The sequence below is a fragment of the Anolis sagrei genome, chromosome 3 (genome assembly GCF_037176765.1).
Source record: "Anolis sagrei isolate rAnoSag1 chromosome 3, rAnoSag1.mat, whole genome shotgun sequence".
Classification (NCBI taxonomy): Eukaryota; Metazoa; Chordata; class Lepidosauria; order Squamata; family Dactyloidae; genus Anolis; species Anolis sagrei.
Genome location: NC_090023.1, coordinates 99,923,377 through 99,936,782, shown reverse-complemented (window position 1 = coordinate 99,936,782; position 13,406 = coordinate 99,923,377). Strand labels below are relative to the sequence as shown.

Genomic DNA, 13,406 nt, shown 5'->3' with positions numbered 1-13,406 from the left:
TAAAAATGCGATCCTATACAGAACACAATTCTTTTTTTACCATAAAAAAACAAAAGCAAATTTCTTTATCTACAACTTACAACCTATACACATTCTAAAGAAACACCTACTAATCTATAAGCCTCCGACTCATTGCCTGCTGTTAACTTCCTGTTTGTTGGTTCCTTTAAGTATAAAATCTACTTCTAACCTCTCTACTTTTAAGAACACTCATATATATTAAAACTAATAGAATACAACTATGTTCATCTGAATGTTCTATAATTGCATCTGTATGTGTGTTGACCATTGTCCATGCTAGTTGAGGCTAACAGTAAGTAAGTAATAAGTAATAGTAACCATAGTCCAAGACATTTGGAGTGTATCTGGCTACTTATCCTAACAAAACTGTGAATTTCACGTAACAAGACTGTACAGGTTTGATTTAAATAATGTATTTAAGCAGAAGGAGGGGGAGAGATAATTGAAAACAAAATTGGACAAAAAAATCCATTAACTAAAAAAAGGTGGTTGAGAGTGATATCTGAAAGTAACATAAACATATTGACTCTTTAACAGTCACTTAGAAATGAATTCATGACTTCCTATCAAATTTATTTTGTGCCTGCTTTTTAAGTAAAAAAATTAATTAGTACCAAACATGTACTTCTCATGAGGTCAAACATTATAAACTTAACAAAGAAGGTGGTTTTATTTATTGCACTGCAAAGTATTTAGTGAACAAAACAACACAGACCTTTACCATTGATGTTATTTAGGAACACTGTTTTGTCAAGGAACCATCATTAGCTGTGCCTCTGGAAAATTCTTGAGCATTTAGCTAAGCAGCATCATAGGTGAACAGAAGGAGTAATAACAAAAAGGGCTTTGATTTGTTTTGCTTTTTTGAAATTTCTCTCCTATGGAGGTACAGATTGTTTAGTATAAAAAGTATGTGGGCTGCATTAGCAAGAGAGTTACAGCCCTTGGTAGTTTCAATACGAGGGTGGGCACAGAGTTATGGCTTGAAGGATTTACTTTGTTGTCTACCAGAAGCCAAGATCAATAAAACAGAGCCAGGAGGTTCAGGGGGTCAGATATATCCTTAGGAAGAGAATAAATGTGTTCAGCCCAGGAGTTTACTTCTGGGTCATACCTGGCCTCACAAGTTCAGACTCCTGATTTCTCACCACCCAAGTTTCCATTTCGTCGGCCCAACTCTTTTGAAAGATAAGCTGTTATTACTATTCTGCTTGCTTCTGACAGCACAAAATGACTGATAGCTAGAAATATACTGCTCATCCCTGAAGCATGCCAGATCACGTTAAATTAATAACCTGCAAAGGCCTTGTTTATTTGCACATATACACTTTAAGATGATGCAGCAAGAAAGAAATACATATGCTGGAAAGATGGGAACTTTAGTTAACTGAATAATAATTTCAAGTTGGCCCTTTCTCATGCGAGATTTAAATTAGAATTTCAATCAATTCATCCAGCTGTTAAAAAGTTCACTCAAGAGCCTTTTGCAAAAATATGTTTTTCAAATCTCAAGCACAAAGTTTATACCCTAGCTCCATATTCAAAGCAAATACGCAGCTGTGGCTCCAATCTGGCCACTGTTGCTCTAGTCTCAAACATTTTATATAAGACAGTCCCATGAATAAGCCAACAGAAGGAGTGAAACCATTTTTTAAAGCAAAACAGAAATAGCAGGATGGCATAATACAAGAGTGGGGAACTACTCTCACCATCATCCAGGGTGGTAAAGGTAATGGGAATGAGAGTTCAATAACCTCTTAGGGGCCAAGGATCTACTGGTTCGACTGTCTTTCTTATCCCACCATTGCTGCCTCCAACTCCTTACTTGAGTGCAGAGCATAGGAATGCTCATATAATGATAATAATGACGATGATGATGATGATGATAATAATAATAATAATACATCACACAGTCCTAGATACTTTTTTATATATAATAATCTTTATTAAGTTTCTGATTACATTTAAAATATAGACATGTAGCCTAGGCTACTAGAAGGATGTGAGATGTGCTGAATTGAGAAACCCCGGAATAAAAAGTGATGTGTAAAACAGTGTAATAGCGAGAAAGAAAAAGAAAAAGAAAAAGAAAGAAAAGAAAAGAAAAGAAAAGAAAAGAAAGACTAATATAAGAATAGGTATAGAACCCAAAGCCAAGTTAAAAGAAAAGACTGGTAGATGTTGTCAACTTCCTGGAGTCTTCTAGAGGTCTGCTCTATCCTTCTTCTCCACTTCTATTTCTCTTCTCTCCTCAGCTTCTTTCTCTTGCTCTTCCTTCCCTACTTCTCTTCCTTGATTAGATTAAGATCCTTTTGTTCTTTTGCTTGAAGTATTCCATCACTTTTTTCCAGTTCGTTTCTTTCATATTCATTCCTTTACTTCTAGACACTAAGAAGGTAAGTCTATCCATGTTCTTAATTTCTAATACTTTTGTGAGCCTCTCATCTTCATCTGGTATCTCCTTTTGCTTCCATCTTCTGGCATAGCAAATCCTTGCTGCCGTTGTTATCAAGAAAAGGATTTTATCTGTATTTTTTTCTATTTTTAATTCATGTATCCCTAATAAGAACAGTTCTGCCTTCCATGGAATTTTGATTTTTAGAATTTCTTGTAGTTCTTTTTGCACCCTTTTCCAATACTCTTTTGCCTTCTTGCAGAAGGAATGAAAGTATGAGCCTTCTTTTTCCTTACACTTCCAGCATTTTGTGCTGATGTTTCTGTTACATTTCCCTATTTTTTTCGGTGTCATATACCACTGATGTGCAGTTTTCAGCCAATTTTCCTTCAAATCAATAGGATAACTATATTTTAATTTTTCTCTCCATATTTTTTCCCATTCCTCTTGTCTTATGTTTCTTTTGATATTTTCATTCCATCTCTTTCTGTAATTTTTATCCTCTTTAGATTCTGATTTCCACTCTAGCAGCTTCTTGTAGATCTTTGTCTTTGATTCCATTATGTTATCCCAATTTTTTTTCTCCTGATTGAAGCCAATCTTCTTGTCATCCTTATACTTTTCTTTTATTGCCTAGATACTTGGGAAGTGTTTAACTTGTGATTTTGTGATACGAAATCAAGCATGTAGATCTTGTTTGCTGTGACATACTGTGTTTTTGTGTCAGTAAAATAATAATAACTTTATTTATACCCCGCCACCATCTCTCAGAAGGACTTGGGGCAGCATGCAAGTCCCATAACACATAAAATTACATCACATATTAAACAATGTCAAGATAAAAATAACACTTTACAAAAAGTCAAATTTAAAAATTAATAAAACACAGTACAAAATGCCATAAAAACTAATAGTACAGCATCCCAGCTGCAGCCCAACTCAACCATTAAAGTGCTAGTGACAGTATTAGATTGTTTGGTCCTTAGATTAGCAGATGTCGTAATTGTTTCCAAAGGTCTACCTGAAGAGCCATGTTTTCAGCTCTTTGCGAATGTGGGGGCAAGCCCAATATCCCTGGGGAGGGTGTTCCAAAGTTGGAGGTCCACTACTAAGAAGGCTCTCTATGTTGTCCCCGCCAGCCTCACTTGAGACAGAGGCAGGATCAAGAGGAGAGCCTCTCCGGCAGATCTTAAGAGCCCACGTTGTTTCATAGGAGGAGATGTGGTCATGATGGAACACCAGAATCCCAGAAAAAAATCCCCAGTACTGAGATAAGATAGCACTTACTAACCTGGACATGCCTCTGTTTTAGCAGTGTCTCATACCGGTTCGAGGTTAGCAAAGGAATTGTTGCTCCCTGATTTTTGCACTCTGATCTTAATCGCTTATCCAGAAGCAGGCTGTTAACAAAATGTGAACATCAGGCAATGTAGAGTGATACATACAATATTTTAAATTTAAAACCTGCATATTTTGAAATGATTTAATAGGTCAGCTTACCTTCCTGCCATGACTTTGTAGTATCCAAATATCTGGTCTGCCAACTTATAGACAAATTGGTCAAAGCACAAGTTGACCTGAAGATAGAAAATTATAGTGTTCAGTTGAACCAAAAGAAAAAAAAACTTTGAGAAAACACATTTACCTTTGGGACCAATTTCTAAAGAGAACCATAAAAATATGCCTGGCAGCCTATCCTGAACAATCTCTTCTTTATGTTTGCACTGGCTCACATAAACATTTGTTCCAAAGATCAGAACATTAAGTCTGAGCAATTTTCAAAAGACCTCGCAACCTCTGAGGATGCCTGCCATAAATGTGGGCGAAACGTCAGGAGATAATGCTTCTGGAACATAGCCATACAGCCCGGAAAACTCACAGCAACCCAGTGATTTCAGAAATGAAAGCCTTCGACAACCCAATTTGCAATTGTTTGCTTATTACACACAAATTGCCATGGTGTCCTACCTTTCTGTAGGAGTATAGTCCCCTGAATCACCTTATCAATGGGTAATGTAACCTGAGCAAGGAAAGGGTAGAGGCAGCTGTTTGATGTTTCCCTGCTGTGGTGGGGAGAATAGGGGGAACCAGTGCTTCTTTTAGGTTTTCCTGAGGCAGACTGCATTTGGGAAGGTACCTTTTACAGGGGCCTTGTGCGAGCGAAGCTGCAGGAACTGTATTCCTACCTCCTTCCCCCTCTTCTCTTTCCCACATTACATTTCTGACAGCGGAAAATTAAGAGCTCCTTGAGGAAAAATTCGGCTTGAACTGGATGTGTGATTAGCCCCCTTTCCTCAAAGGAAGAATTGAGAACACTTTCCGGTTTTGGAAATCATTGGTTTTCCACATAAGAGAGACGTGAGAGTGCAAGAAGAAGGCTAAAGACAAAAAGATTTGATTTTCTTTTGAGGTTTTTCGATTTTGGTTTTGGATAAGGGAGGCTTATGCATGTGTTTAATACTGTAATAAATCCAAGCATAAGCCTATGATTCCTCCCACTATTAAAATAATACTTTAAAATAGGCAAAAGTATATGCTTTATATTCTTTATTAATCTCAACGTATCCATTGGTCATACTTTTGGCCCCAAAAACTGTTCATGAATTATATATGAGGTGAAAATAATTATACACGCAAGATTCATGAGCTTACCTCTGCCTCAATTTCATCATAGAGAAACTGCTTCTTGAATTTCGTAAGTGCATAATGAGCACTGTCATTATAGAGATCCAAAGAATACAGGACATATCTAAACAAGAGAAAAGGAGCACATTAATGTTCTCAGAATATCACCACTACTTTTCTGCTCCAACTCAACTTATTTAAACAATACATTAATATTTTAATTTGTCACAGGGTGAATCAGAATGTTAAAAAAAACACAACCCCATTATTAAAGCGCAATGTTCTGATGACTAATTTTAAAATCATATAGAAGTGTTAATTTTCCATTTCTTAGAGCATTATGAATGTTCTTGTTATTTTTACAAGACTTAATATCATTGCTTTAATACTACCTGTAGTTTGGATTTTTATTTGCGAACTGCACTGTGAGTTTTTATACACTGCAGTATACAATTTTATAATATGGTACAAATTAATATTAGAAGTATAGCAGTTGTAAGGTGCTGCTCTAATATTACATGCCAAAAATATACATGAAAAGTCAGTAGCACAAAGATCTGAGTGGATGTATCTATGAATACAGTTGGCCCTGGATATCTGCCGGGGTTTGTAGATCAATACACTCCATAGATATATAAAAAAATTATAGTTATTCAAGTCCCATTCTATACAGTGGTGTAACAAAATGATGTCCCTTATATAAAATGGCAAAATTGGGATTTGTTTTTTTGGAAACATTTTTGGAATAATTTTTGTGCCTTGCTTTTTTCTTTTTACAATATTTTTTATTGTTTCAATGTTACAATATCTTGCTTACACTTAAGTTTCCATTGGTGCTCATATTTATACACACTTCATTTCCATGTAACATTGCTTTTATCTGCACCCTCTTCTTTTTATACATCTTTCTCCTTAAAAAAGGAAAAAAGAAAAACAAGGGGGGGGGGGGGAAGATAGGTGACCTCCGGTCTATCCCAATCTAGTCACAAAGAAAGCTAATATCATAGCCTTCACCCTCTAGGCCTCTCTATACTCACTCTTTCCTCATATAACAACATCAACAAATAATTTATTCTTCAAAATTCAGAATTGTCAAGTCCTTCTCTTCTTCATACAAAAAGTCTTTAAAAAATGTTTTCAATGTCCCTTCTTTTAGTAGATATGTTAATTTGTCAATTTTGGCCAACCCCATCATTTTTAATGATGCTCCATGCAGTCATGCTGGCCACATGGAGGTGTCTACGGACAATGCTGGCTCTTTGGCTTAGAAATGGAGATGAGAACCACCTCCCAGAGTTGGACACAAGTAGACTTCATGTCAGGGGAAACCTTTACATTTTTACATCTTTTTTATTATCCATTCCTCTCTACGTGGGGCTGCCCTTGAAGACGGCCCGGAAGCTTCAGCTAGTCCAGCGCGCGGCAGCCATGTTGTTAACGGGAGCTGGACGCAGAGAGCATACAACGCCTCTGCTGTCCCAACTCCACTGGCTGCCGATCTGCTACCGGGCCCAATTTAAGGTGCTGGTGCTATCCTACAAAGCCCTAAACGGTTCCGGCCCAAAATACCTTGCAAACCGCATCTCGGCCTACGAGCCCACGAGGGCCTTGAGATCATCCGGGGAGGCCCTTCTCTCGGTCCCGCCCGCCTCACAGGCACGTCTGGCGGGGACGAGGGAGCGGGCCTTCTCGGTGGTGGCCCCCCGGCTGTGGAACACTCTCCCTGCTGAAGTTAGACAGGCGCCCTCCTTGATGGCCTTCCGTAGGAGCCTAAAAACATGGCTCTTCGAGCAGGCCTTCAACTGAGTATAGTTAATTGACACTGGAATGAATTAGGACTACGAATTTTGGCTATGACCCCAGGACTTGACGAAGCGGATTTTTAGTATAAGTATATGTTGTGTTGTATTTGTCTGGTTTGTATGTCTAGACTCGCTGTACATTGTCTTCTTTGTTGTTGTTCACCGCCCCGAGTCGCCTTCGGGCTGAGAGGGGCGGTCAATAAATGCAATAAATAAATAAATAAATAAATAAATAGTTGGTATTCTACTCTTCCATTTCTGTGCATATAGTAGTCTGGCTGCTTGTGGTCATGTGCTGCCATAGTCTATCCTGGTTACTTTTATCAGACCAAGTAGAAAACTCTCTGGTTTTTGCTGGATACTTCTCCCTAAATTTTTCTGAATCACTATGTGTATTTGAAACCAATATTTCTTGGCATATTAACATACCCACCAATATGATAGAAGGACCCTACTTGTTGTTTACATTTACAGCAAATATTGGAGTTCTTTTTATATATCTTAGAGAGCTTTTCAGGGGTCATATATCACTGGCACATCATTTTATAGAAATTCTCTTTCGAGTCAAAACATAACATGAATTGTAACCCTTTATTCCATATTTTCTCCCACTGTTCCAACATTATATTGTGCCCCACATTTCGTGGCCACTGTATCTTGTATTCCTTAACTTGCTCATCTGCCATTTCCCAATTAAATGTTGTCATTTGTACATAATTGTAACTCAAATTCTGATTTGCTTATTTCTAAATCAACTGACTGCTTGTCTTGTCTGAATGTTTGAGCCATGGTTGATTGAACTGGTGGGTGCATAATCCCTGGATACAGAAGGCTGGCTGTATGACAGAAAGAGCTACTATGGACACCCACTTGTATTTCCCCCCTATTCAGGCTTTTAAAAACCTGCATCTTAAATGCTTGCTCTTCCTTTGGAGGTCCTAATGTGATGGTAGGAAACTTAATAAATGGTAGAAATGAGACTGTAATTATCTCAAGTACAGAAATAAAATTGCAGAAGGATACCTTGAAATGTTTTCAGCAATAGGCTAAAGCATAAACTGAAATAATTTCTTTTAGAAAGCATCCTGACAGTGCTTGGTTGGGAAGGATAGGGGCTTGCTAGCTCCACAATTTAGACTACTAAAAAAAGAAAGCGGGGACTGGAAGGAAGAGTGGTAAACAGGGTCAATTTGACTTTCATTTTCAAGAAAATCCTTCACTCCATTTCCCTACATTATCCAAGTTCCTAATTTTTATTTCATTAGAATTTTCTGTGTCAACAAAAGAAGCCAGAGAGCTATATCATTCTTACTCCATCATAGATGCTTCCTTTGTTTCCAGAATGTGGTCAGTCAAAATCCAAGGCATAGACATCTCAATGGGGAACTGGATTCTTCTGCCCATGGTCAGTTCCAAGAAGAATTCCCTGAACCATAGTTGGGACAGGTCGCAGCACTGCTGCAGGGTTTCTTATTGCAGAAAAAATTGTATTGAGTTAATTTTCTTGTAAACAGGAACAAAAATGCAAAAGACAAACAAGCACAAGTGAAGCACAAGTCTGTTATTGTAATGGTGCGATGTTACATAAAAAAAAAACAAAGATAGGTGAGGGTTACTTGAGAAATATATGAAACAGAAATCAATGCTCACATTGGGAGCCTATGGACGGAGTTAATTCAAGCTGATATTAATAAAAATACACACAAAGGCACAAATGGCGTCATTACTGAAAACACCGCCAGAAGTAGCAGTATCAGCCACTAGGAGCATGCAGGCAGACACACAGGTGCATATTCCAAAGTGATCTCCCAGTTTTTGTCAATTATTGTGAAGATCACATTTTCAGCAATTGAGGTGGCGGGGGAAGAAACAGGAATGCCTCCTGACAGCTATATTATTCTATTCATCTCTTTAGGTGGTAGGATGAGCACTATCTCTATGGTAGATACTGATCCTAAGGTCACTGAACAAGAATACAATATCTTTGTGAACAGGCAGAGAGAGGAATATAATTATAGCAAGTACATTGCCCAGAAAATGTCACCAGTAATTCCAAAGATCTGTTCCAGCATGTCAAGTGTTTTCAGTAGGACTACAGCAGTGGTTCCCAAACCTTTAAATCATCAATGCTATATTGTTGGCCCCTAAAGATCCACATTTTCAGATTTTCTACTCCTGAGACTCCAAACATCATCACCTGATAAGGAGAAGGTTACCACGAAAGATTTGAAGTGGCCCATTTATTATTTACTAGTTGTCCCATGCCATGCGTTGCTGTGGCCCAGTCTGTGTATATGTGTTTTGCGTGTGCATGTATGTGTAGATGTGTGTGGACATATTTGTGCATATGTGTATATATGTGGTTTTGTGCATGCGTTGTAATGCATTTTTTATTTTTTGGCTTTTAAAGTTTGTTCCGCTGTGCTTGTCAGTGTTTTTATTTTCCGGTCCCAATTCAAGGTGCAGGTTCTTACCTACAAAGCCCTGAATGGTTTGAGACCTGCCTACCTGCGTGACCGCATTTCTGTGTACGAACCCACACGATCTCTTTGTTCATCTGGAGAGGCCCTGCTTGTGCTCCCACCTCCATCGCAGGCGTGATTGGTGGGGACGAGTGAGAGGGCCTTCTCAGTGGTGGCCCTCGACTCTGGAACTCACTTCCCAAGGACATCAGACATGCCCCAACTCTGGCAGTCTTTAGGAGGAACCTGAAAACATGGTTGTTCCAGTGTGCCTTCCCAGAATAATGAATTCTCAGCATTGTGCCCTCTAAATGCACTTTACACTGATTTAGGATTGTTTGTATGCTCTCACCAACGCCCCATCTCTCCTACCTTATTCATACCTAGCATTATTTTTAACTTTAATTACATTTGGCCCAGCCATGGATTTTAATTGTGTATTGTATTACTGCCATTGCATATTGCTTTTTTGTTTATGAGTTTTATTTAGTTGTTTTATTGTTGTTGTTGTTACTTGTATTGTTGTATTTTGGGGGATCGGCCTCATGTAAGCCGCACTGAGTCCCTTGGGGAGATGGTAGTGGGATATAAATAAAGTTTTATTTATTATTGTTATTTATTTATTTATGAGTGATGGTCACTCATTGGCCTGATAGGTGTATTGTGTCCAAATTTGGTGTCAATTTGTCCAGTGGTTTTTGAGCTATGTGAATCCCACAAACAAACATTACATTTTTATTTATATAGATCTACGGGTGCCCTTGATTTAGAGACACACTGTTAAGAAATGAGTAGAGACAATCTGCTTATGAAAGACCTGTCTAGGAAAACAATAGCAAACCCAACCACAAGACTATGGGGACGGGGGAGTCACAATATATTGTTTGGGAATCACTGTACTATGTACCCAGTGTTTCCCAAGCTTTTTTTTTTTTTACCAGGGACCACTTCAACTAGGGACCACTTATGCAGTGACCAACGAGTGACCATCACTCATTGACCAGGGACCACTTTCCAACATTAGTACCAAAAGGGTTACGAATCAGTTTTTTATATTCGGTTTGATTATTTGAGGTGCTAATTCAGGAAACTGAAAAACCACATCACTGCTAGTTTCTGATACATACAAAACATATGCCATCCAGTAGTTGCCATCTGCTTGTGCACAGAAAACCATATTTAATAATCTAGAGCTGATGTGGTGGTAGTAGTAATCTTTCGTGGATAGTCAGCCTCTCCCCTCTTGACATCCCTGCTGCCTCGGCACTATAAAAGAGTTTCATGAGACCAGTCACTCTCGTTGCTGCCTGGTTTTGAGGCAACAATGTAGTAATGGTGAGGCCGCGGATCATATTTTCATTCTTGCAGCCTACTGGTGGTCCACGGACCACAGGTTGGGAACCACTGATGTAACCAAAGCGTGGACACTAAGGGTAATATGGCACTGTGTGTGAAAAGCACCAAAACATGAACTTTCTCCTCACACAGAAAGCTCCAATAAGGAAACGTATAAGAAAGACAACACAATGTGGTGTGACTAGACTAAACACATGTCAGTAGACTACCAGAACAACATGCTTCCGAGATAATGGCAGCCAGACAAGAGTTTCTGTCTTGAGATGAATTTAAAAACAGATTCATCATATATTTTTGCTAATACAGTACTCTAGAACTGATATCAGCATGTCTTGTTAGATGAAAATTTTAGAAGGGAAGAAAGGAAGGTCCCGTCAACTGGAAAAAACATATAAAACACATAATTTATTAACTCCAGTTTTATCTGTCATATGCCAAAATGTTAAAAAAATAAGAGTGCTGTTGGATCAGAAAAATGGTCTGAGTGGTTCAGCATGCTGCTATTCAACAGGACCTATGAGAGCCAAGCCCCAGGCACAGTTTCAAGTTAAGTAAGCCACACAAAATCGGAAACATTTTCCCAGGTATGTAACACATATTAGGACATGCTAAAGCTGGACACCGATCATCAGCATATCTTACCACTGAAATTTATCAAGTGAGTGTAGAAGAAAGACTCTCGGTGGAATTTTTCTATGTCCAATATGGTGGGGCCCTCAAGGCTACTTCTCAAGGTTTTCTTGGAACCACTTTTGTCAGCAATGAGGGACTCTAACATGGTTCTCACCATGTACAGCTGTGTTATTAAACAGAACAGTTGTGATGGGAGGAAAAACATACACGGCACATTAGTTCAGCATCACTGAAAACACACTGTCAAAAGAGTGCTCCACTTCAAATTGAAACCTGATAAGGAAGTTCAAAAGTTATTAACTCAAGGGGGGGAAAGTATTCAAAAGGACCACATTTTTAGTGGAAGAGATGATGTCACCACATTATTTAAAAATAATAAGTAATGCCTTACCACCAAAGGTTAAAAGGGTGGGATAGATGTAGGACTGCCTCAGAAACTTGTTTATCACATGCAATAACTTTTCCATTCCCAGAGATCTGAGCTGCTTCAACAGCTCAGCAGAGTTTAAGGACTCTGTCATAGTGCGAACCATGTAGAGCTAAAAACCAACAAAGAAGGAAGAGGCAGAGGGGGAGAAGAGAGAGCAGGTTAATTTAAAAACACTGGGGTAAATAAAGAAGTATAGAAAACACAGAACTGGAGAAAATATATATTAGTCCATTAAGAGGGAAACAGTAAGATAGTGAAGAATGCTGAAGGAATATTGCCTATAAATAAAGTGGACAGATGAAGCCTACTCATTTGGTAAGATTCCCAAAAATGCTCGTAAGGGAATGTATTTTTGAGCTGTTGGATCATGACAGATCAGATGGGGAAAGAGAAAAAAAACTAATTTCTTCATAATCCACTGGTTATTTCTTTTCCCCAATTATCAAAATGTTTATTTCCAACACAGTAGTATATTATCTAGAAATGACTGAAGGACATACTCTTAAACAGAGTTGCTGTGAGTTTTCTGGGCTGTATAGCCATGTCCTGGCCCCCAGGTTGAGAAACACTGTTTTAGGGGGAAATTTGTTGCTATTGTGTGCTTTCTTTCTATTGTGTAAATAACTGTTTAATGTGTTGTGAAAGGATTCCTGGCTGGAATCATTGGGTTGCTGTGAGTTTTCCGGGCTGTGTGGCTATGTTCCAGAAGCATTCCTTCCTGAAGTTTCACCCACATCTATGACAGGCATCTTCAGAGGTTATGAGGTTTGTTGGAAACTAGGCAAGTGGGGTTTATATATCTGTGGAATGTCCAGGGTGGGAGAAAGAACTCTTCTCTGCTTGAGGCAAGTGTGAATGTTGCAATTGGCCATCTTGATTAGCACTGAATGGCCTTGTAGCTTCAAAGCCTGGCTGCTTCCTGCTTGGGGATCCTTTGTTAGGAGGTGTTATCTAGCCCTGACTGATTCTTGTCTGGAATTCCCCTGTATTTTGAGTGTTGCTCTTTATTTACTGTCATGAGTTTTTTTTAAATACTGGTAGCCAGATTTTGTTCATTTTCATGGTTTCCTCCTTTATGTTGAAATTGTTCACATGCTTGTGGATTTCAATGGCTTCTCTGTGTAGTAGTTGTTAGAGTGGCTTCTGGAACATGGTCTTACAGCCTGGAAAATTCACACCAACACTGACTCTGGCCATACCCTTAAACACATTACATGGCAATATTACTTCAAGACTGCTATGTTCAGTAGACTGTTATATTTCTAATATGAATAAGCAGTAAAGATCCAGAAGAGGGGGAAAGCATAGATAATCTGGTAGTGAAAGAAATCCCAAGAGGAAAATAACTGGTGACAATTTATGTTCAAATTCAGGCACATGCAAAAAAAAATATCCCACCACCACCATTGAATAGCAAGACATTACAAACTGATCTTGAATGATTCTGCAATTCAAAAAGATATAAGCCTTTGGCAGCTGTGGTTCAAAAACAGCAACCCCAAAGTCCAATTTGATATGGCAGATTGGTTTTTTTTCTAGATTGCGGCTTCTCAATGTAAGCCGCCATCTTTATTTTTAACGTATTTTTCCAAATTTCTATCAAGCGTTTGTTCTAAAATACATCACGACCACTAAACATTTGTTCACAACGAGCCACACTTAAAATGGCCAAGATGGAGATC

General features: G+C 38.5%; 1 protein-coding gene across 1 annotated transcript in view; it reads right to left on the bottom strand.

The window, feature by feature from the left end:
* Positions 1 to 13,406, bottom strand: part of CYFIP1 (cytoplasmic FMR1 interacting protein 1) — an 84,259-nt gene that overhangs the window by 32,966 nt on the left and 37,887 nt on the right. The window contains exons 16-20 of the mRNA XM_060769821.2: positions 11,304 to 11,457; positions 8,156 to 8,312; positions 5,069 to 5,165; positions 3,917 to 3,993; positions 3,708 to 3,816 (exon numbers count right to left, since the gene is read on the bottom strand). Coding sequence (XP_060625804.1) covers positions 3,708 to 3,816; positions 3,917 to 3,993; positions 5,069 to 5,165; positions 8,156 to 8,312; positions 11,304 to 11,457 — 594 coding nt within the window. The remainder of the gene's footprint in view (positions 1 to 3,707; positions 3,817 to 3,916; positions 3,994 to 5,068; positions 5,166 to 8,155; positions 8,313 to 11,303; positions 11,458 to 13,406) is intronic.